This window comes from Acomys russatus, chromosome 21, assembly GCF_903995435.1.
Source record: "Acomys russatus chromosome 21, mAcoRus1.1, whole genome shotgun sequence".
NCBI lineage: Eukaryota > Metazoa > Chordata > Mammalia > Rodentia > Muridae > Acomys > Acomys russatus.
In genome coordinates, this window is record NC_067157.1 from 6,205,628 (window position 1) to 6,229,290 (window position 23,663).

Consider the following 23,663-nt stretch of genomic DNA (forward strand, 5'->3'; position numbering starts at 1 on the left):
GAAAATCCTTTTATTAAAAACACTTAGAGCAGATCCCATTTCATACTAGAAGTGAGATATTGAAGTTGAAAACAAAAACAAAAACAAAAACAACAAACTTGAGAGAGGAGCTAATTAAACAAACACTAGCAATTCACATGTGTAGATACAAGCGTTTGTTATCTGGGAAACAGTCACAGAACAGCTTTAAACGGATGAGGCATTAGAGTATTCAGGAAAACATATTGATGGTTAAATATTAACATAATGTATTTTAGGCTTCTGCTGAAAGAATATCATCATTAGCTATAAAAGCATCCTTCCAAAGAGATGCAGCTGCCAGAGGCAAGCACTGCGGACAGGACCATCTCCTTAAGACTGCAACAGAGGGCAATCTTTTACAGCCAGGCAGCTCGGGACCCCAGTTCTACAGCAATCTATCCTACTGAGGCATTATAATAATAATAATAACAACAACAAGAGCAATAAAACTGGCTTGTAACAGTCCTACCGTTACTAAACAAGAATTCAAGTAGTCATCTAAAGTCCTGCCCCTCTGTGAAAAACCAAGCGAGCGAGAAGCAGGTGACTTAGCAGACCCCCACCACGGGCAGAAGATCATACACACGTCAAGTGTCCGTGCTTACCTGTAGTTGGGTGTGATGGAGATGTTGAAGCCACCATAGCCATATAGGAAAGCAGGGTGTGAACCATCCAACTTTATGCCCTTCTTATGCACAATAAACATTGGAATCTTTGTGCCATCCTTGCTAGGGTAGAAAACCTACAACGAAGGAAAACAGACTCCTTAGTGACAGCATGGTATGAAAAATTTGTGCATGGTTTTAAAGGTGAAAAATAAAAATTACTGAATTCTCTGTTCAACACAGACAAGAGCAGCAAGGTGAAAATCCAGCCCTGCTGCAGGGGTCACGTGATGATGAGACATGTCTTCAGGAGCCAGGAGAGGGGTCTAAATTCTTTAGCTGGGTGCTCTCAGGCAGGTTGCTCATCTTCCCTTCGCCCCAGTTTTTAGTCACCCAATGTGCCCATCACGCTCGTACGGGCATGCACTCCCTCCTGCTGGAAGCCAGACTCTACCAATCAACTTAATCTAAGGAGACTTCTTGTCTTGAAGACAAATTTCATGTTCAGCTCCCTCTCTGAAGATCAAGGCACTCAATATGTCTTCATTTTTCTATGTTCAACTGTTAAACAAATGCTAGTGAGAACAAAAGAGATTCGCTAGAGAGCAGAAGAGGGACATCAGAGTTATTATTATTCTTGGCTAAACAAAGCTGTTTTCTCAGCGTTGGTAATTGAGGCTCATGAACCTTTCCTAAATCTGGGCCATGTAGGGCAAGTTCAGTCCACGTTTCCATATTCATTACTTTCGGGATAAAGGACTAAAAGGATAAGGACGGAAACATTAAAGCGACAGATAAGCCACAGTCTAAGTGATAAGCTACAAACAGAGATAAACAGAAAGCTGTAAATAGCTTTTTTTCTGTGAGCAAACAAGGTATTTTTACCCCTCCTGACACTGAGAGGAGGCCTAGCTCAAACAGCCTGCTGACCTCAGTCGGTCGCAAAGGAGAGCACTGAGCTTCTGCGCTCTTATTTTAGAGTTACAGTGCACAGGAAGCTTTTTAGGGATGGGCTCTGCACCCGACAGCTGCCCCAAAGTCCTTGGAAATGGGGAGCAAGGAGGCGAGAGTGGGTAGAAGGGGATTTAGGGGCAGGTGTTACAGGGGAGCGGCTGTCCTGCTTGGATTACCCAGCCCCTTGGACCCCCGGCCCCCAACTTGACACAAGTTAGGGTCATCTGGGAAGAGGAACTTCAATTGAAAAAAAAATGCCTCCATCAGATTGCAAGGCATGCCTGTGTGGGCAGGCCAAGCTCACTGTGGCGGTGCTGCCGTTGGGCAGGTGGTGCTGAGTGGTAGAAGACAGGCTGAGCAAGCCACAAGGAGCAAGCTGGTCGTGCCCCGCCTCCTCGATTTTGGTTCCTGCCCTGAGGGCCTGTGCTGGCTTCCCAAACAAACCCTTCCACCGGCAAGCTGCACTTGGTCACAGTGCCTCTGTCACAGCAATAGAAAGCAATTAGGGCAGTGGCAAGTACTCATCTGGTTTTTAAGATTTTTTTTTTTATTTGTTGGTAATTTAGGAATCATGGCAGATGCTCTGCAGATTTCAAATTGATCAAAGGGGACAGTTGTGTGTACAGTTACATGGGAGCCACTAGTAGAGCACAACCGTGTGGCAGGGAACAGTAAACACAGGGTAAGAACTGCCCCCAAAAACAACATCCTCAGGACGAAGGAAAGCCATGTCACATCATAATGCAAACATCTGTGCAAAACCCGGTGTCCCCTCCAGCAGCACACAACTGCACGCACTGCTCCCAGCCCCGCTCAGCTCCCCTCTCCCACGCTCTTGGCTGTCACCAAGGCAGGTGGACAGATGTTCCTCTCTTCAGACCCTTCACGTATTCCCTGCTGTGTGAACTTCAACTCCCCCACGTAAGACTGCCAACGCCACCCTCAACCTCACCTGGCCCCAGGACCAAAGCCGACTTCAGTCATGGTATTTTAAACTGTCCAAAAGTCAAAGGGCAAGAAAACACCCTGTGAAAAGGTATTTTTAAACTTAAAATACAGACATTGGTGCTTTTCTTCTGATAACCGAGCCTTAACTTAAGCCCAACCCACCATGTGAGCATCTTGGAAATTACAAGCAGTCAGGGCTGGAGAGATGGCTCAGTGGTTAATAGCACTGGCTGCCCTTCCAGAGGAACTGGGTTCAGTTCCCAGCACCCACGCTGTAGCTCACAATGGTCTGTAACTCTGGTTGCAGAAGATCTGATAACCTCCTCTGGCCTCTGAGGGCACTGGATACACATGGTACAGATACATATATACGCGAGCAAGACTCCTACAAGAAAAACTATAACAAACAAAACAAAACAAAAAAGAGGTCGATTAGGCACCTGCCACCATTCGGTGGCTTCTTTATGACACCACTTTGTTGGATTAGGAGAAGCCGACAAGACTCCCGTCACAAACCCCACCCCCCCACCCCCCCACCGAAACGCTCTGCATTGCGTCTATACCTGTGGTTTATGGTCCTCTTTGCTTGGGTCTAAGCATCTAAGAACCGTTTTATGTTTCAAGGGGCATGGAGGCCCTAAACCTGCTGGCTTGGTGCATTTCTCGGCTACTCTCGTGGGTGACCTTTATCACTCCTAAGGCTCATAGGACACTCAACCCTCTGCACCATCTTTAGCTGCCAGCTTTGCTTGCTTTCCTTGCCCAGTGTAGGATTCCTGGTCAAGCCTGCGACTGTCACAAGTTCCTAAAACCCTTTAGTTCTATTCTCAACCCACTGGTTTCTCTTCTTTTCTCAAGTAGCCAGACCCCCGGGAAATGCCAGTTGCGCATCACAGTTAGCTTATCCAGGCTCTGCAAGTCTGTGCAACGCTCCTCCCACCTCCATGTGAATCCGTGCAATGCTCCTCCTGCCTCCATGTGAATCTGTGCAATGCTCCTCCTGCCTCCATGTGAATCTGTGCAATGCTCCTCCCGCCTCCATGTGAATGCGTGCAACGCTCCTGCCTCCATGTGAATCCATGCAACGTTCCTCCCGCCTCCATGTGAATCCGTACAACATTCCTCCCGCCTCCATGTGAATCCGTGCAACGCTCCTGGCTCCATGTGAATCCGTGCAACGCTCCTGCCTCCATGTGAATCCGTGCAACGCTCCTGTCTCCATGTGAATCCATGCAACGTTCCTCCCGCCTCCATGTGAATCCGTGCAACGCTCCTGTCTTCATGTGAATCCGTGCAACGTTCCTCCCGCCTCCATGTGAATCCGTACAACGTTCCTCCCGCCTCCATGTGAATCCGTGCAACGCTCCTCCTGCCTCCATGTGAATCCGTGCAACGCTCCTGTCTCCATGTGAATCCATGCAACGTTCCTCCCGCCTCCATGTGAATCCGTGCAACGCTCCTGTCTTCATGTGAATCCGTGCAACGTTCCTCCCGCCTCCATGTGAATCCGTACAACATTCCTCCCGCCTCCATGTGAATCCGTGCAACGCTCCTGGCTCCATGTGAATCCGTGCAACGCTCCTGCCTCCATGTGAATCCGTGCAACGCTCCTGTCTCCATGTGAATCCATGCAACGTTCCTCCCGCCTCCATGTGAATCCGTGCAACGCTCCTGTCTTCATGTGAATCCGTGCAACGTTCCTCCCGCCTCCATGTGAATCCGTACAACGTTCCTCCCGCCTCCATGTGAATCCGTGCAACGCTCCTCCTGCCTCCATGTGAATCCGTGCAGCGCTCCTTCTGTCTCCGTGTGAATCTGTGCAACACTTCTCCCGCCTCCATGTGAATCCGTGCAACGCTCCTCCCGCCTCCATGTGAATCCGCGCAACGCTCCTCCCGCCTCCATGTGAATCCGTGCAATGCTCCTCTGTCTGCATGTGCATTTCTTTCCTAATGTCTCCTTATCCTACCCACCACCACTACCCAAGTCAGTTCTAAAGTAGCTGTGTCCAATTGTTCTATCTTTCATCCTCATCACCCTGCACTGGTGCCCCCTTCCCTTGTATCTGATCACCTTTTCAGAGGCCGTCTGTTTGGAGTTCTCAAAAGACTTTTTTTCAAGCCCACTCGGCCTCTGCGGCCCCACGCAAGGGAAATCACTAGGTCTCTGCTTTGGCCCTCACCGCCTCTGCCAATCACCATTCACGCTTCGGAATCTTCTCCCCTTAGCAGACCTAGATGTCACCCATCCCATAAAGCAAAAGAAAGCCTTTTGTGTGACCCTGTTTCTCTTGGAGCTCAGTCTTGGGCTTCCTTCGGACTGACCTTACCTAAGTATGAGCCACACTCGAAGGTTACCTGCCTCCTGTATTCCTCTGTTCAGAGTCTCCCTTTTCAAGCATCATCAGTGAGGGCTTTGGTCTCTCCCCTCGCTCTCCTACACAACCTCTATCTCTGCTACATCCTTCCCCACTTTTCCATAAGCCTGGAACCACGCCTGTATATACACATCTCTCCTTTCTGGGTGTCCAGTGTGGGCACTACTCTGTAATGGATGCTAAGGCCTTTTTTTCTTTTGGAAACCTTAATGAACAGGAAAACAAAGTATTATGCTTGAGAGACAGGGAGTCTCATCCTAGACTAATGACTTATCACGTGGCTGATGACATGGCTTCCATCTTCCTGCCAGGGGCACAGCAAAATGTGCCCTCCAACAGCCCCACAAGGAGCCTGTGATGAGTACACCTTTCACTTTAATAGATTATAATCTCCACCTAGGAGTATACGGTGGACAGATGTCATTTAGAAGCGTGGTTTGATCTCAATAAAGACTATTTTAGACACGAGCCTTCATCAAAAATATTTCCAGGCTGGAGAGATGGCTCTGACGTTAAGAGCACTGGCTGTTCTTCCAAAGGTCCTTAGTTCAATTCCCAGCAACCACATGGTGGCTCACAACCATTTACAATGAGATCTGGTGCCTCTTCTGGTGTGTACACACATGTAGGCAGAGCACTTATAGTATAAATCTTTAAAATATTTCAAACAGAAAACACTTTGATGGCAATCCAAAGTTAAACAATGAATTAAGCAAACTTTTTTTCCCCACAAAGTTTAATTATTTTGGAATCCTGAGGGGCTGCAGAGATGGCTCTGCCCTTTGATACTGTAAAGGAGCAGAACAAAAGGTAACCTTCTCTTAAGAAAGGTCCAGAATTCTGACCCAAGCAGGACAGCCAACCTACAGGAACCTCGCCTGCTGCAAATGCCCTTGTTTTATCAAGGTGTCCAATAAACAACCAGCCTCGATGAACATCTAAGGATCTCCTGTGACCAACCAGCTCACCCAGACCCAGTACTGAGTACCCAGCTCACCCAGACCCAGCACTGAGTACCCAACTCACCCAGACCCAACACTGAGTGCCCAGCTCACTTAGACCCAGCACTGAGTACTCAGCACTGAGTACCCAGCTCACCCAGACCCAGCACTGAGTGGCCAGCTCACCTAGACCCAGGATTGAGTGCCAAATTTACTCAGTCCTTGGGTAGCATCTGTTAAGCTGCTCAGCTGCCTGACCAGGTTCACAGTGCCAAGACAAGACAAGGCAGAGAAACAGCAGGTGCTGTTAGACAGGGTTCAAAAGATAGATGCTCACAAAGATGATGTCCCTAGTAAGAGACTACCTGCCCTTTGAGCAGAGGCTAATACCGAGGTGAGAAACGATGGGGTTTCCTAGCATTTGGTGGAAGACCAGACCCTGGCCATCTAGGCCATAGAAGACGTGTGTGACTATCACCTCCACATAAGCTAACGTAGAAATCAAACGAGGTCAGCTGGTGAGCTGGTTCAGCAGCCAGGACCAATTACAATGACAAGCGTGAACACCATCAGCCATGTCCCTCACTCAGGAGAGTACTTTCTAGTTCCATCCATTTGCCTGTAAATTTTATAATTTCCTTGTTTTTAATAACTGACCCAGAAAGACACACATGGCATGTAGTCACTTGTAAGTGGGTATTATCCACATAGCACTGGGTAACCATTCCACAATCCACAGAAGCTTAGTAACAAGGAGGAACCAAGGGAGGATGCTTGAATTTCCCTCAGAAGGGAAATGAAACAGACATCGGAAGTGGGTGAAGAGAGAGAACTGGGTGGGGGAGGGGTGGAAGGGGATCGGGGGGGGGGGGGAGTGGTGGTGGGAGGTGAGAGGGTTGGGAGAGAGAAGGGAAACTAATGGGGGAAGGCATCTCTGGGACAAGCTGGAGACCTGCGATGGGGTAGGCCCTTCGGAGGATATGGCGGTGACTCTAGCTGAGACTCTTAGCAGTGGGAGGTAGGTAGGGCGGGGTGGGCAGGGGAAAAAGGGGGGATATAGAGACTGAAGTGGTCACCTCCTATAGCCAGACAGGACTACCAGTAGAGGGAGGAGGATACCAACCCACCCATAAAACCTTTGACCCAAAATTTACCTTGCCAATAAGGTATGCAGGGATAAAGATGGTGCACAGATTGAGGGAAGGGCAATCAATGACTGGCCCAGCTTGAGACACACTCCATGGGTGAGAGCCAACGCCTGACACTATTGACAGCACTCTGCTATGCTTGCAGACAGGAGACTAGCATAACTGTCTTCTGAGAGACTCCACCCAGCAGACACCACAGAACAGCTAAACATTAGATGGAGCTTGGGGAGTCTTGTGGATGAGTTGGGGGGACGACAGAGGGATCCAGAGGGGTAAGAACTCCAGAAGAGTCAACTAACTGAGGACCATGGGGGCACAGAAGAAGTGAGGCACCAACGAAAAAGCATGCATGGACTGAACCTAGGTGCCCTACACAGGTGCAGCAGATGGGCAGCTTGGGCCTCATGAGGGTCCCCTAGCAATTAGAGCGGGGGCCATCTCTGACACGGACTCTGTTGCCTGCTTTTGAGTCACTTGCTCCTAGCTGGTCCTTGTCTGGCCTCAGTGGAAGAGGCTGTGCTTAGTCCTGGTGCGACCTGATGTGCCGGAGCAGGCTGTGTGTCGGGTCCCCTTTTCTGAAAGGCAACAAGACAAGAGGAGGAAAGGAGCTGCGACAGAGATGTGAAGTGAACACATAAATACAAGCCTTCACTAGAAGGTTCTAATCCTGTCTATTCTTCCAAGTATTTCACTTTGTAGGAAAGGGGTGGAGTTTAAGAGTCACCCCTGAGCAGAAGATACACAGGCAAAGTCTACTCTTAGACTGCCAGGGCTTCAAGGGGTGGATGGGCATTCTTATAACACTAGTGATTTTTAATTACTCTAGGGAACCTCAATACAGCAGAGCTGGGCTATGTAACAGCCTGTTTTCATTATGAGGTGACAACAATGTGTACGTGCTGGCTATATTCATCTTAGTGGCAACTCCTCCATTAAATCTGGCCACAGATTAATAATAATAATAATGATAATAATAATAATAATAGTAGTAGTAGTTGTTGTTGTTGTTATTATTATTATTATTATTTTTTTTTTATTGAGACTTTTCCTCTTTCATTACATAAGGTCAACCCTAAAGACAAGCTCTGAGCACAAGGAAAAAAGGGTGGTGGGCCACTGGATTTCAGAGGCAATTGAGTTTAAAAGCCTAACCAGACTACAATGAATATGTGACACAATTATGGAGCAGAAAAGGCCACTTCCAGTCCGACTGCTGTGATCTCACTGTGACCAGAAGGTTGCACCCATCATCCAGAGTTACAGGCCCAGCACCATCTGCCATCAATCAGTCATCTGCTAAGTGAATAACAGAAGGGGAATTGGACACTGAATAAACGTTCTAATCCAAACCCACCCAGGCCAGCTTGTCCCTGGGGCACAAACCACTCCTGCCCGTTGGCATGGCAGCCTGGCCAAACAGGACTCCTCCTTTCAGACTAAGCCCTTAGGCCTGGGTTTACCTCTGAGGCTCCTCTTTTAAAAATACATTTTGCTTTTATTTGGCTTGGGGGTGGGGGTGGGGGGCCCTACCCACCAAGCTGGAGTTACAGGCGGTTGTGAGCTACCTGATGAGGGCGCCCCCTGGAAGAGCAGCGGGTGCTCTTGACCACTGAGCCATCTCTCTGGCCCCCCAAGCCTCCCTCCTAATGTGGGTGACTCCCATCACAGTAATGTTTCCATCCTCTCCAGAGCCTCGCCTCACCTGCCTCCGCCCTCGGTGACTCCTCCCTAGACAGAGAAGTGGCCACTCCACACGCTCAGGGCCCGATTCCAGTGCCACATCGCTGTACAAAGGAAACTGCAACTGAACACACACCCATCCATGCATGCCCCCACTCCCCGTCCCGGCAGCTGATTATACTGCCCCCCAATCCAGCCGCAGGCATGTCACAGCTACAGGCCAGGCAGGTATACTCTTTGCTTAAAACCTTCTAGTAAGCCACAGAAAGAAACCTCAAAAAGTGTAATGACCATTCGCTGCATTTTGGAGCCAAAGTTACTCTTTACCAGAAAATGTTAAAATTACCCAGACCATAACACAATAGACAAACGAGAGGTTAGGACCCTGGAGACAGAACCTAGTGACAGTGAATTCCTATGCAAGCTAATCAAACCCAGTTCCTGAGGTTTAAAAGCAAATAAAAAGGAGTTGCCAAGATGGCTCAGCAGGTAAAGTACCTGCTGCCAAGCCTGATGACCTGAGTTCAATCCCTGGGACCCAAGTTGTCAACTTGACACAAGCTAAAGTCATCTGAGACAGATGAGACAACTCCAACAAGTTGTCTGTACCCCGCCCCACACCATAAAAGCCAATGCTTAACTGCCCATCAGTTTCTGTTTTCCACAATAGGCTTTCCTTCGTTTGTAATTTTGCTAAAATGTACATCAGCTTATTCGATGTGTATAACACCCTAGAAGTGACTACAGTGTTAATTTAAGTTCAGTCCACAGAAGGTCTATGCTACAGATCTGCCCATTGAAGCTGGGCCATTCTGACACACAGAGATAAGTAATACGCTAGGCATGATGTAAGGCCTGTAATCCTAGGTCAGAGAGGCGGAGCTTAAGACCAGCCTGAGCAACAGAGCGACTCAAAGAACAAGGCAAGAAATACAAGAGAAAATGAAAAGAACTGATGACAACCGGCCCAAACCATATACCCTGCACGGGGTGGGATCGAGGTAGGGTTTCTGGCCCCAGACCCCATGTTCTTAGCTACTGTGGACAAACACTCAGCCTGGCCCTGGCCAGTCCCTCAGGGCTGCTCCTGAGGCCTCTGTGGTGGTCTTCCGCTGCTTCCAAGGCTGCGCATCTCTCTGCCTCTGCATCAAGCGTGGACCTTAGAAGACTGTGCTCAGAAACCATATGCTAGATAAATGCAGAGATGTGTATCCCAACTGGGCCCTATATCCAATTAAGCAGTGTAAGTATTTTACGTGGCCTTTCAATAAAAATCCACACAAAACCAGTAGCATAGAGTCTGGCCACATAATGCTCCACAGGCAGGAAAGTAATAAAATTAGCTCTGGCTGAGGGATGCAAGAGATTATATAAGCTTTTTAAGGTCACAAATTTCCAGTCTATTACTAATACAAATATTTAACATCTGACATTTTCCTTATGTGTAGCTGTTAACCTATTAATTTGGCAACGTCAAAGGCAGGGGAGACCTTTATGGATCTTAAACTGTTTAACTCTGGTAATTTATTGCAAGGGACTGCACGTGCGTCATAAAAATGCAAGGATGTTGAAATTCATTTCAAGTCCTCATTACCTCAAAACTATAGCAGGGCACTTATTGTATTAGAAAAACAAAATAAGCAACTAAAACACTCTAAGTAGAATGCTCAGTTACAGAGTAGAAGGGAACTGTGCACTTCTGTGGCTGGTCATTAAGAGGGAGACCAGCTAATGAGCAGATGTTAGTGAGGAGAGAAGGGAACAGGGTCTGTGGTTCACGGCAGCATGGGGAGATTAAACAGGGCCATGTAAGGAGCAGTCCTGGCCTAGAGATAAACCGGCATAATGTCCAGTGACTGTTACTTTATTTGCACATTCAACATAAACCTCATATTAAGGCAAGTATACACAAAATAGTTTTCCTTGCGGAAAACAAATGGCCAGACTCCGAGGTGGTGAATCTGGTGTTGGACAAACCTAAGGGTGCTACGGTCTTCTGATCTCAATCTCCTAGATGACACAAACCATCAAAATGGATCCTCGAGACCTGGTGGCACTCAGAGGAAGGATAGCAGGCTACCAAGAAGAGACTTGATACCCTATGAGCATATACATGGGGAGGTAATCCCCCTCAGGAACAGTCATAGGGGAGGGGAATAAGGGGAAAATGGGAGGAAGGGAAGAATGAGAGGATACAAGGAATGGAATAAGCATTGAGATGTAACAAGAATAAGTAAATTAAAAAAAAAAAAAAAGGATCATTCAGGAGAGTCCGAAGAAAGAAAGGGAAGCCCAGGATGGATGGCTTCAAGTCACCCAAGGAGCATCCTCAGGAACCCCCGAGCCCCACCAGGGAGAAACGTGAGCAGGCTGCAGAGCAGAGAGAATTAGGAGGGACTGCCTAGAGACACAGAGGCAGCTCATCAGGGGGAGGGAAACTGAGGGCAGCTGGAGAAGGCTGGGAGGACACAAGAACGAATCCTTTAGGCTTACATTCTAAGTTGGGCTGTGTGAAGGGTCCCTTTGTGTCTGCGCATGGAGGCCTCACTGGTGCAATTGTATCCTTACCCTGAGAACTAGCATGACGGAAAGGTTTGTGTATTGCTTTGAAATGTTCCTAAACACAGAAAAACATACTTTTTTTCTTTCTTCTTCTTCTTCTTCTTTTTTTTTTTAAAGCAGCAGCAGTAATCAAGGAAATAAAAAGCAAAAGGTTGTGTGACTAAAAGTATGTACTTGTATTCATGGGAGTCTTGAATAGAACACTGGCTGCTGTACTGATAAAAGACAGAGCATCGGGGTGTGCAGAACACTGTGAAAAAAAAAAAAAAAAATCCCACCGAGTGACTTTCATAGGCCATTCCTGATGTTAACACACGAAGCCTGGGCTCCATTGGAAGTAAGCAGGCTCCCCAACCCCATGTACAGCGCTCCTTCCACCCTCTGCTCCCCAACATTCAAAGGTCCCACTGAGGCCAAGGCTGGCGAGGAGAGGAGTGTCCAGTCACTGCCCTGCTCCATCAGGCCATCTGTCTCCCTTGAAGGTCTCCCTGGCTTCCAGGATGCATGCTTTCCTGGTTCCTCTTCCTCCCCGGTAGCTTTTAAGACTGTCTTTTCCTCCTTACACTGTGCCCGTGGGTTCAGTGACCACCATGCCCAAGCCAGCCTCTGCAGCTCTCTGAGCACCTGGCAGGTAGATGAGCCATTTGCATTGCACACAGGCCCTGTTTGTCTTGCTGCTTTGCAGGGGTGGGGGGTGTGGGGGGATGGGGTGGGTGAGGTGGGAAGGGAGGAGCAGGGCCAGCCTGTGAGGTCTGGACCTGGGCTGCTTTCCTATCACTGATGCTGGCTGTATTCTGGCTTCCCTGCTTGGCAGGCTGTTCTCCTCTGGGCTCCTTAGGACCTGATAACTCCTCCCCACCCACATCAAACTGTCAGACATGCTTGATTATTTTCCCATCTTCCCTAGTAAGCTCCATCTTTCCTTGTAGCCTCGGCATGACCAATGCCGACAGATAAAAGATCTGTGAAAAAAAATTATCTGCTTCAGCGGCATTTCCCTGCTCCACCATTGCCACTTGCTCACTCACTTGAAGCGGGGTGGGAGGTAGGGGATGGAGTGGCAAGGTGGGGGATGGGGGTGGGGGATGGTAGGGGGGAGGGGGATGGTAGGGGAGGGGGGTGTTCCTCGCTTTACAGTTCCTTACTGTTTACATCAGGATGCATCCATACAGCCACCTTTGTCATTAGCACCCTTTGCATCCTTGTGTGGGGTGACTTTGGGACCTCACTGAGACTAAAGCCACAAAGAAGGGCATTTTCCAAGAAATACAAATAATGCCAAGAATCCCTAAAGTGAGGCAGTACTTTTCCTGCTTTCATTATAAAGTATGACAAAAATAATTTCTAAAGACTAGCTCTTAGACAAAACAACTCTACAGTAAAACTGTAGCAAATGTTTGTTTTTGTTGTCAGTTTGTTCTAAGTGGACAAGGCCAGAGTGGGAGCTGGTATAATAGAAACGCTGCAGAAAGGAACGTTTCCGGCAATGAGGGAACGTTACTGTCCATCACTGTCATGGCTGTTCTCACTCGGCATCTGTTCTGTGCCCTGAGCGCGCACAGCATTCCACAGGAGAGCGAAATGTGAAAATGTGAAGAGCAACAGTAAAAGCAGGGAGGGAGGGCTGGGAATGGCTGCTGTGGTGCCTGGCACACGGACAACGGCAGCGAATGAGCGGGCAGGCTGGAGTGTCATGGGGGTGGCATGTGTGTGTAAGCAAAACAAGCTGGCCAGTATGGCTGTGCTCTAATGGGCAAGAGGGAGAGTGGCAGAAGATGAGGCAGAGAGCAGAGCCAGGCTGTGAGGGCCGGTGGGCACTGCTCAAGGCAGGGAGCTGGCAGATGAACATAACTGTAAGAGACAGGCTATTAGTTAAGAAGTCACTGTATCCTATGAAACAATGGCGAACACTCATTTTCTCTTCACTTGTGAGCTCAGAATAGGTTGACTTGTCTCTGGGTACCAGCCTTGGTGAAGGAATCAGCTTGCTACAGGATCAATCGATTACTCACCTATGCACCCCACCACCAGCTCTCAATCCTGCGAGGTTATAAGAGGCTGCAGTCCACCCATGTCACCCGAAGGAGAGGGCCAGTCAGATGGCTCATGTTCTTCTGACTGATAAGAGTACACAGTTAAGGCAGTCTAGCTGTTGAACTTAGTCCCTCCAATCCTCACCCCCACACATAAATTAACTCTGTTCTTAGTCTTGCAGCTGGGAAAATCCAGTGCCTGCAGTGGACAGACAAGTCCTAGGAAGTGCCACTGCTCTCCAGGAAGAGCTTGACCCCAAAGGCAGGAGAGACAAGGAGGGGAAAGGATAAGTGAGGGCCAGTGATCCGGAGGGCCAGTGATCCGGAGGGCCAGGGATCTGGAGGGCCAGGGACCCGAGGGCCAGGGACCAGGAGGACCAGGGAATCGGAGAACCAGGGACCAAGAGGACCAGGGAACTAGAGGACCAGGGTTCCGGAGGGCCAGGGAACGGGAGGGCCAGGGAACGGGAGGGCCAGAGAACCAGAGGACCAGGGAACCGGAGGACCAGGGAACTGAAGAGAGGTAGAGACTAAGCCCCTCTGGCTGAGGGGCACCAGGTCACTAGTCTCCAGTCTGCCTCTGCACCTCAGCTTGCCCTACCCTCACAGACCCCACACAGGCTCTAACCTAGGGTTCTTGGCCCCAGAAGGTACAGCAGATGCTGGGAGGCTAAGAAGCCAAACAGGAAGCCACATAAGGTAGAAAACATTCCTCAAAAACAAAACCAAACCAGTGTGCTCAGGACACACACTCTCATGACTTGTAGAGTGCTAGAAAAAAATAATAAAGCCCACGGAGAAAAAAGAAAAAAAACAAGTTACTATGTTTTTAAAAGCCATTTGTATTTTAAAGAAAGTGCTTGGAAAATGGAAGTGTAAAAAAAGAAAATGGCTTTTTTTCTTGACAAGATTTTAGGTAAAAGAATGAAAGAGAGTGCTAAGGTGACCCTCCTCTCCCCGCCCTGAGACAGACAGACAGACAGACAGACACACACACACACACACTGGGGTTGTCTTGTTTCTTGGGCCTCACTCCACTCTACCCAGCACGGAACTGGCTCTCATACTCTGCACATTCTTAAGACTGACCCTATGTCATATATGTGCTGTAGGTGACACATGGGAGATGTCACTCTTTGACAAAAGGAAGGCTCTGCAGACAGGACCTGGTGTGAGAGGCTGTGGGACAGAGCCTGAGAGGTGTCTGACAGTAAGATGGGCATGTGCACAGGACCTGGTGTGAGAGGCTGTGGGACAGAGCCTGAGAGGTGTCTGACAGTAAGATGGACATGTGCACAGGACCTGGTGTGAGAGGCTGTGGGACAGAGCCTGAGAGGTGTCTGACAGCCGGATGGACATGTGAGCATGGGTAGCTCCTTAGGGACGTGCACTGCACAAGGCCCTGGGCTCAAGGCCCAATGGGCCCAGATAAATAATCTCTGGCTTTAAGGCCCTGACATCCTAGAGTGGCTTGTTAATAGTAAGGAACAAGTGGTTCTGGCTGGACCCCAAGTGTAAGATTTCTTACATGCCTCCTTAATGCTGAACTCAGACCACTGGCTACTGAAAGCCTCACCTGTAAAATAAATTTTGTAAGAAAAAAAAAATGATCTCATTGGTTAATAAACCTTTTTGTCACAGCTATGCAAATCACTCTTCAGGAACAAATGACACTTGAAGACAATGTGGAGAAGTCAGAGCATGAAGATGAGGAAGCTGCTGCAGGGCATGGCTACTGAAAACCAGACGCACGCAATAAGCTCACAGGGGAGTTTTTCTTAAAAACCACTAAGCTTTCTAACAAACTGTTAGAGAAATGAGGCAATGAGAAAGCACTGCCAGCAAAGCCAACAACGCCCACTCCCACCTACCCATGAGGAGCCGAGCTACAAACTCCACTATAACCCCACCTTTCTCCAGCACCGCACCTAAAAGCACACAGAGCATTCTGCCACTCTCTTTGTCCACCAAGACTGCATTTTCCTTCCCTTCCTTAGTTTCTCTTCTCTTCACTGGCTTTTCCTTGCCCAACCAACCCCCGGAAGCTATAGTCTTAGTTATTTTTCTGTTGCCTTGACAAAACACCATGGCCACAGCAACAGAACACAAACTTTAATTTGGGGCTCAGGGTTCCAGCTGGTAGAGTCCATGACCATCATGGTGGGTAGCGTGGTGTTGGAGCGTTAGCTGAGAGCTCACCGGCTGAGACACCAACTGAGAGATAGGGGAAGGGAGGAAGGGAGGGAGAGAAGGAGGGAGGGAGGGAGGGACAGGGAAAAAGAGGGAGGGAGATGGGTGGGGTGGGGGTGGGAGTCGCATGAGCTTTTGAAACCTCAAAGCCCACCCCCAGCGACAGACCTCCAACAAGGCCACACCTCCTAATCCTTCCCAAACAGTTCCACTGAGGCCCAAGCTGTCAAATATATGAGCCTAAGGAGACTATTCTCATTCAAATTACCATAGGTATCCATACTCCTTGGGGCTCAGTCCTGAGCCTTCTCCATGCCTTACAATCTTCCCTACCATGTGATGGATTGTTTCTTGTCCCTGTGTTTAAATAACACAATGAAGATTCCTACACTTGCAACTCTAATTCATAGCTCTCCGCTGAGTCTAAGATTTAAAGTGCTCACACTATACAAATCACCACTTAATGACAGTTGATAATGTTCCAAAACAGCATACTGAAAATATTGTTCTTTCCAAACTCATCCAACCAAGCTACTGTCAACACACTGATAAACGGCACCAGCTACTCAGATCTGAAATCTTCACTGTGCCCCATTTCCCTCACCATTCCAGTGCCCAGTCTTTACTCTTGGCACGGCAGTCTTCTCCGTTCCCTAGCCTACTGCTACAGATGCCTCTCCGTTTTCACATCAGCACCATTAATTTCCACAAAACAGAAAAGGGCTTCTTTTCATCATCTCCAATACAAGACTTCAAAGTGACCCCTATTATACTTTGAATACATGTGAAATCTGGACGCAACCACAGTGCTCTGCCTTCCCCCATAATCCAGTTCCCCCTCCTTCAGTGGACCCAGTCTCGGCTCAGGTTCCCCGGGCAGGCAAGTACTTTATTTGCAGGGCCTTCGCTCTGACATTCTGAGCTGTCTGTCTCTCCATTTACACATGGTAAAGCCCCTGTTAGCTCTAAGATTTCCACTTAAGTCACCTCCAAAGTGGAGTGGCCCCTCAACCACTCTTGGTTAGTCCTTCCTTGTTGTACTCAGAGCCCTCCTCCTAACGTGTGTAGTGGGTGTTTGTTTTCTTACTGTCTAATACCTCCTAAGAGAGAAGGCACCCCCCCCCCCCAGGCCACTATCCTCCAGTGTTTAGAACACTGCTTGGCATGTGGTAAATTCTTAGCAGAAAACAACTGGTAGGATGAGCAAACCGTCCTCCTCCACCCTACCCGAACTAATCACAGCCGACAGACTTTCTGATGGAAGGTGGAGCACGCTGACAGCTGCTTGTGGGATGGCGAGGTGTGCAATGCAATGAGAAGGCAGAGCAGAGGCAGCTCCAGCAGTGCCTCTACCTTCGAGGCTGCAGAGCAAGTTGGAGAGCCAGCATTTCCAGCACTCACAAACCCATAGATCCTCAAAGACCACACTACCCACAATTCAGACTGTATGTGCCTTATCCCAGTGTTTCCAAATACTTGAAGCAGTTCCATGCACACTAAACTTTGAAATGGATGCATATGGCTTATACACAACACACAACACAGAAAAGTTGACGGTCCACATGTAGGCAGCATGCATGCGGCACAACCTCAGAATCAGCCACTACTTGAACTAAGACCAAAGATCATATCCTGCTTAAAAACATGCTTGCAAGCACACTCACTCATCTACATTCCAACACACACAAACACGCACGCACGCACCCACGCACGCGTGCATGCACTGCAGCCTGAATAGATGAGTTAGAGTCTTTCTTTTGAAACATCAACCAAGGCACATGAAGAAACCACCTCCAGGGTCTTAACAAAGCCCCAGTGTTTGACACCAACTTCTACATAAGGATCTAAGAGAACTATGGCGAGGCATCCAAGTATTTGATTGTGAGAGCCCAACAAGAAGAGCCAGCTCACCTCAAGTGTTCCTCCAAAGAAATGAGGCAGCACAGAGCCTGGCACAGAATGTACAACATCCACACTGTACTGCCACTGACAGCTGGTGCCCTTTGCCTGTCTTTTGCTCAAGAAAGGCCTCACAAGGGCAGGAGGAACAAGAGAACTTTATGGAGTTTTGGAAAATGGAACAAAAAGATGAGATGAGAAGGCAGTCCCTTGGCCATGCTGAACGTGGGCCTGGACCGCGGCAGGGAGATGACACCTGGGTAGGGCTACGTGAAGGCAGGCCCTGAACACACAGCTCATACTCCACTGCTTATAAATACCCAAAGCTGAGCCTCTTAGAATAAAACGTCAACCCAGGTGAAGATGATCAGGACTTGGGGTGCCCAGCAAGAACTCTCACACTGCCTCCCACGTATATAACCAGGACAGGACATCTGTGCTGCAGCGTACAGTCACTCAATACCACACATGAACTGGAATGAGCAAGTCCATCTCTCTAAGCACAGACTATGTAACATAATTGAGGGATTACGCTTTTGGAAACGGAGAAAATTTCATCCCTCGTCACAGCCCAAGCAATGACAGTCACGCTCATCATGGCTGTTCCTCCACGGAGGTATAGGAGTGTCCCCGACACCAGGGAGATTTACACTCACCCTGCCATCCATCCATCAGTATCCACGTAAGTCCAGGCAAAGCAGAGAGGAAGGGAAGAGAGGGAAGAGACGGGAGATCAGGACAGGAGCCCACATTAGGCTCCTACCGTCTCTGCTCATCTTACCCTAAAAGACAGGGCAGAGCAGGAAGCAACAAACAGTAATACAGATGGCCACTACAGTGTCCTGGGGACCAGTGACAGGGAAGCAGGCAAGCTACCCCAGCTGTCCCCTGACCAGCCTTCTCAAGGAAGACCCGAGGTTCTGTCAGTCCGATCCTGTTTCTACACGGCCCAAGGCCCTCTTAATTCTTGGTCTAATGTCACTTTTTAGACGCTGGATGTGGTAGAACACACCTGTGATTCCAGCACTCAGGGAGAGAGAGGGGCAGGAGGATCGCTGTGGGTTCGAGGCCAGCCTGGTCTACAAAGCGAGTCCAGGACAGCCAGGGCTACACAGAGAAAGAAACCCGGTCTTGATGGGGGTGGGAGGGCACCTGCCTGGCTGCAGAAGCAAGGTCTTAGGTTAGTTTCCACAATCTGAGGCCGTTTGTCTGCATCTCGGCACCAGCAGCAGAAAAATGACAATAATAAAAGGCACACTCAATTTTCTTGCATTTCTGAATATATTTTAAACTGGTTCAAGCTTCCACTTGGTGATCAAGATTTAAAAACTTCAAGAAAGTTCCACAAGTGACTGTGAGTGGCATAAACTACAAATATGCAAATGGCAGGCAGTTTTCCCACCATCGAAGACCTCCACTGGGCACCATCTCCTCTCAGCACTGCCACTCTAGAGGCTGAGGCTCCCATATGTGAGACACTGTCAAACCACACCCAAACCTAAGAAGCCATGGCTTTGTCTGAGGGCCAGTACCCACGAGGGGACACACATACTAAGAAGGAGCAGCTATGAAACTGCCACATTCAGACCAATCCCATTTTTAAAATGTAATTACTAAAAGGCTAGGGACATATACCAGTGCCGCTTATGTTCTCTAGTTTGTCACTGTTTTCCGAGACAGCAAGGTGGAGCTGTCCCTGCCTCAGCATCAGCAGAGCTCCCAGCCAGCAGCCATTACACTTCTCAAAGCCACAATTCTTAGGGAAACATCAGACCTGCGTAAATGGCTCATCACGTATAACAGCACACTCAGTAATGTGTGCAGGTATCTGAAATACTAAAAATTTTACACACGGTAAGGGTGAAGAAATCTACAGCAAGAACAACTGTCCTGGTGCAAAGTTTATGTTCAGTTTGAGCCATACGGTAGGCTCTAATACGAATTATGTATCATTGAGCAATAAAAGGACAGATCTAAGCTGTTCACATTAAATCTGTAGCTGTTTGACCCACAAAGACCTCAGTAAAGTAAGGCTGCAGAGCAAAATTCCCGAAGCGCTGGGCCATGGCGCCATCTCCCACATCTTCCAGGAGAACCAGCAGGTTTCTCTACATGCAGCTATTTATTTCCCCTACTCTAAGGCACCAGGCGAGAAAGTTGCTGCTGCCTTGGAGCCATCACAACTTAGACCACATTCATAAACTAATACAGGGCCATCGCCTCAGAACAAAGTTCAGAGAAACCCAGAGAACTTCAGCTGTTTTTTTTAATTTCCTTTTTTATGTCACACACACACACACACACACACACACACAACTTACAAATAAATAAAAACATCACACTTCAAGACTAAGCAGCCCTAAAGTCTATACAAACTCAATGAAGTTCTATGCAGCTAGAAAAGGCATTTGGAACAAAAGCGGTGGATTAACAATACATTTTACACGTTCAGTATTGAATTTTTTAAAAAAAATTTTCATTGTTGTTGTTTTGTTTTACGAGACAGGGTTTCTCTGTGTAGCCTTGGCTGTCCTGAACTCACTTTGTAGACCAGGCTGGCCTCGAACTCACAAAGCTCCACCTGCCTCCACCATGCCTGGTTTGAATATATTTTATGTACTTACATACCACGCCAAACAAACAAAAATGCATGTGAGTTAGAACTAGAGAAATGACTTCATATCCTTTCATAACTTGTGTCCATCATTCATTCAGTCCTTCCTCATCCTCTTCTATTTTGCTTTGCTCTCTTTTCTTCATGTTATATTACACCCACATGTAACCTGTTTACATATTACTATGGGCTAGATTCTCCATATGAAAGAACATGTGGCTTTTTTCCTTTTCAGAGGTTGTGTGACCTTTTTAAGTATTATATATCCTAATTTCATCTATTTTCCTGAAAATGTTTTGACTTCACTTTCCCTTAGAGCTCAGGAGCTTTCCCTTTTATGGCCTTTCATGATGCAGATTTTATGTGGTTACTCAAGATAGCGGCTAAGTTCTCAAGGCTACCTTTGTATTTATACACTGTGGGTTCTATGTTCCCAGCCTAATACAAAGTGATGGTGTTTTACACATGTGTACAGCCGCATGCAGACAGCACCACTCAGGGCACATAAGGAAACAAAGAGCTTTACCGTCCTTTTCAGTTAAGTCATTGCAACTCTGTTGATCTGCAGAGAAAAGGCAAAGGACAGGTTCTGGGTAGGGCATTACACCCTCATTCAGAAAGCCAGCGCACTCCAGACACCTGCTTACACAGGGTAAGTTGCTGTACAGATGGGCACAAATGCTGGGGCAACGAACTGAGACGGGCTGATGGCATTTCAGGTAACGTCCACGGTGAGTTCCGAAGCACAGTGAGACCTCAATGCGCCTTGAGAACACTGCCCTTGACCCTTCACTAAGCAATCTTCAAAAATGTCAAATCTGTGGTGTGTGTGTTGCCAAATACATTGGGGTCAGAGAATAGCTTGTGGAAATCAGTTCTTTACTGGCTGAGCTATCTCTAACCAAGGCCCAATTATAGGAATGTAGTGTTACAGAAAAATATTATCATTAGCACAACAGTCAGCTCTTGATGCTATGTGTGCTGTGGGCTTGCGGGAGTTCATGGTATTGGAAACTTATTAATGTTCAAGAATCCATTTTCTCAATAGCAGAGCCTGTATGCTAGCAACCACAGAGGAGTTATTACTAAGGTCACAGAAACCTAACTAAAAAGAAAAAGACGAAAACAAACAAACAAAAACAAAGCCTAAATCTAATTTAAGAAAACAGAAGCTGGTCACTTGGTTCACACCTTTAATCTCAGCACAAGGTAGAGGCAGGTGGATCTCTATGTGTTCGAGGCCAGCCTGGTCTATAGAGCAAGTCTCAGAAGGCTACACAGAGAAACCTATCTCAGAAAACAAAATGAAGTGAAGGAAGGGAGGAAGTAAGGAAGGAAGGAAAGATATCTCACTGCCGTGGCTCCATCGCACGTCGGTAAAGTGAACAATCATCTAATGCCAGCATTTAGGTATAGAGCAGAACTCTGAGGACGGTGTGTGCAGAGTAGCAGGGTGTCCTAAGAAAGTGTATCCTGAGTATAAAGGACGAGCAGTAGAGGCAGTGACACCATGGCTGAATGCTTAAGATCCTTAGCATGCAAGTCCACACCTGCTCATAAAATATGGGTACTTGGGTTCTTCTAATTTATCTTGTCTTTAATAAAATGTGAAACTGTTGAGAAAAGAGAATAAATAATTGGAGTATATTCAGCTACTGGTCCATTTTCAGGTCTATGATTTTTTTTCCTTTCATTTTAGTCTGAGGGAAAAAAACCAATCTCTCAGCTGGCTGAACCACAATGAGACTCTCAGAAGCCGGGAAGTGCATTCTGGCCACGCTCCATTTCTTTGTTATGCCCCCACTCAACCACAGCACACAATTCCATCCACTGATGACATGGCCCAGAGGCGCCGTCATCACACAGAATACTGAGGACTCCGGGCTTAGCTTCTTGAATTGATTGTGAAATTATGGAATCTTACCGCAATGAAGCAGCAGAAGCATGCTTTAAATGACAGGAGGCAGCTAGCCTGTCAGTGATTAGAAGAACACGCCCCTTCCCAGTGTCCAGCCACAGGGGACTTCTCCCAGCCCGAGCCACGAGCATCTCCAGGTCTTTTTAGATCTTTGTGTTTCAACTCTAGGGCCTGATGACCTTCCCCAGGGACTACTGCACAACATATGGAACTTCTGCATTCAAACAGTCCCTGGAAGTGTTATAAATCTGTATCTAAGCTTCCCTATTCTTTTGTTTTGTTAAAAAAGAAAGAAACAAGCCAGGCCTGGTGGTGCACACCTTTATTCCCAGTGCCCAGGGAGGCAGAGGCAGGCAGATCTCTGTGAGTTCAAGGCCAGCCTGGTCTAGAAAGTGAGTCCAGGATAGCCAGGGCTATCTTGAAAAACCAACAACTAAACCAAAACAAAACAGAACAACCCCACCGCCCAAAAGGGAAGAAACAGATTGCTGGGGATACACGTAGACCAATTTCTCAGGCAAGTTCAGAAATCTGTCTCAGATGATGACACTGCTAATCGATCTTAGCTTCTCTCGAAAAGACCTGGCAGATAGGTTCTAATTAACTTGATGTGGTTGTTTCACAATGAAAAGGAAAAGAAATAATTATCAACTAAGGATTTAATAAACCCACCTAAACCAAAATTTTTATGATGGCTAATTTTCTAGGATCTGATTTTCAGAGACATTGTTGCTCCTGTTGCTTTGAACAGTAACTTAGACAATTCGTAGCAAAAAGTGTCTCTGATGCGGTTGGGTTTTCCCAAAAGCTACAGACACTGGCTTTGTTCTGTGTCTACCGATAAAACTCAACACCAGGCCCTTCACCTTCCCAGGCAAAATGCACAGGTCTAGTGAAATACAGCTGGCCCCCCATCTCCACCCGCCACCTCCGCCCACGCAAGCGTGTATTAACTTGCCCTTCCCCTCCTCCTCTCCTTGGTCCGTCCTTTTGTCTGCTGTGCCTCCAGGAAGGCACCACCAGGAAGGAGGAGGCCATCCACACTATCAGCGTGCCGACCCTGCAGGCTCATTCATGCCTCTGCACAGTAACAAAGGGGGAAGCAGCCAGGGAGGTCTGCTCTAGTTACACAGGAAACAGACATATACTTTAGTCATGGACAAGACCCAGGGTAACTGAAAACAGAATGAGTTGTTCCCAAACTGCTGCCTTTACTTACCCCACAACACACTGTGAGGGTAAAATACGACAACTGGAAGTGACTGTTGGGAACACGGCAGAGAGTCTCGGCAGACCACGGGCACACCTGCGCCCACACTCCTGCAATCAGGCCGGAAACAGAGCTCCATGGTGTGGTGACGTAATTAGCATGATGCCTGTGACAGGCACGGAGCACACTAAGCCGTCTGCTGCCCTCTGCAAGCCAGTGGCTGTTCAAGGCTCTTCTTAAACATTTTCCACAGGGGCTAGTGTGTGGCTCGGGGATTTTGAAGTACCTGCCTAGCGTGCCTGAGGCTCTGCATTCGACAGGGCATGGCCAAAAATGAAAAGAGAGTTTGTTGTATTCACCACAAATCTTCTTCCCCCAAATAAAAAGCTCCAAGTGTTTGAGAAGGTCAATGTCAGTGCAGCGTTCTTTTTGTCTTTCATGAGGCGGCAGGGACAGAGGGATTCTGAGTTTGAAGTGACACAGGGACCTAGTGCGTCCGGGGACAGTGTCTCTTGCAAACGGCAGCGGCTGTGTTCAGAGCCGAGAGACTCCTATTCCACACA

The 23,663-nt window shown here is 47.9% G+C and overlaps 1 protein-coding gene across 1 annotated transcript in view; it reads right to left on the reverse strand.

Moving 5' to 3' along the window:
• Nucleotides 1–23,663, reverse strand: part of Prep (prolyl endopeptidase) — a 97,890-nt gene that overhangs the window by 9,890 nt on the left and 64,337 nt on the right. Inside the window, exon 11 of the mRNA XM_051164176.1 lies at nt 627–763. Within this exon, the coding sequence (XP_051020133.1) occupies nt 627–763 (137 nt within the window). The remainder of the gene's footprint in view (nt 1–626; nt 764–23,663) is intronic.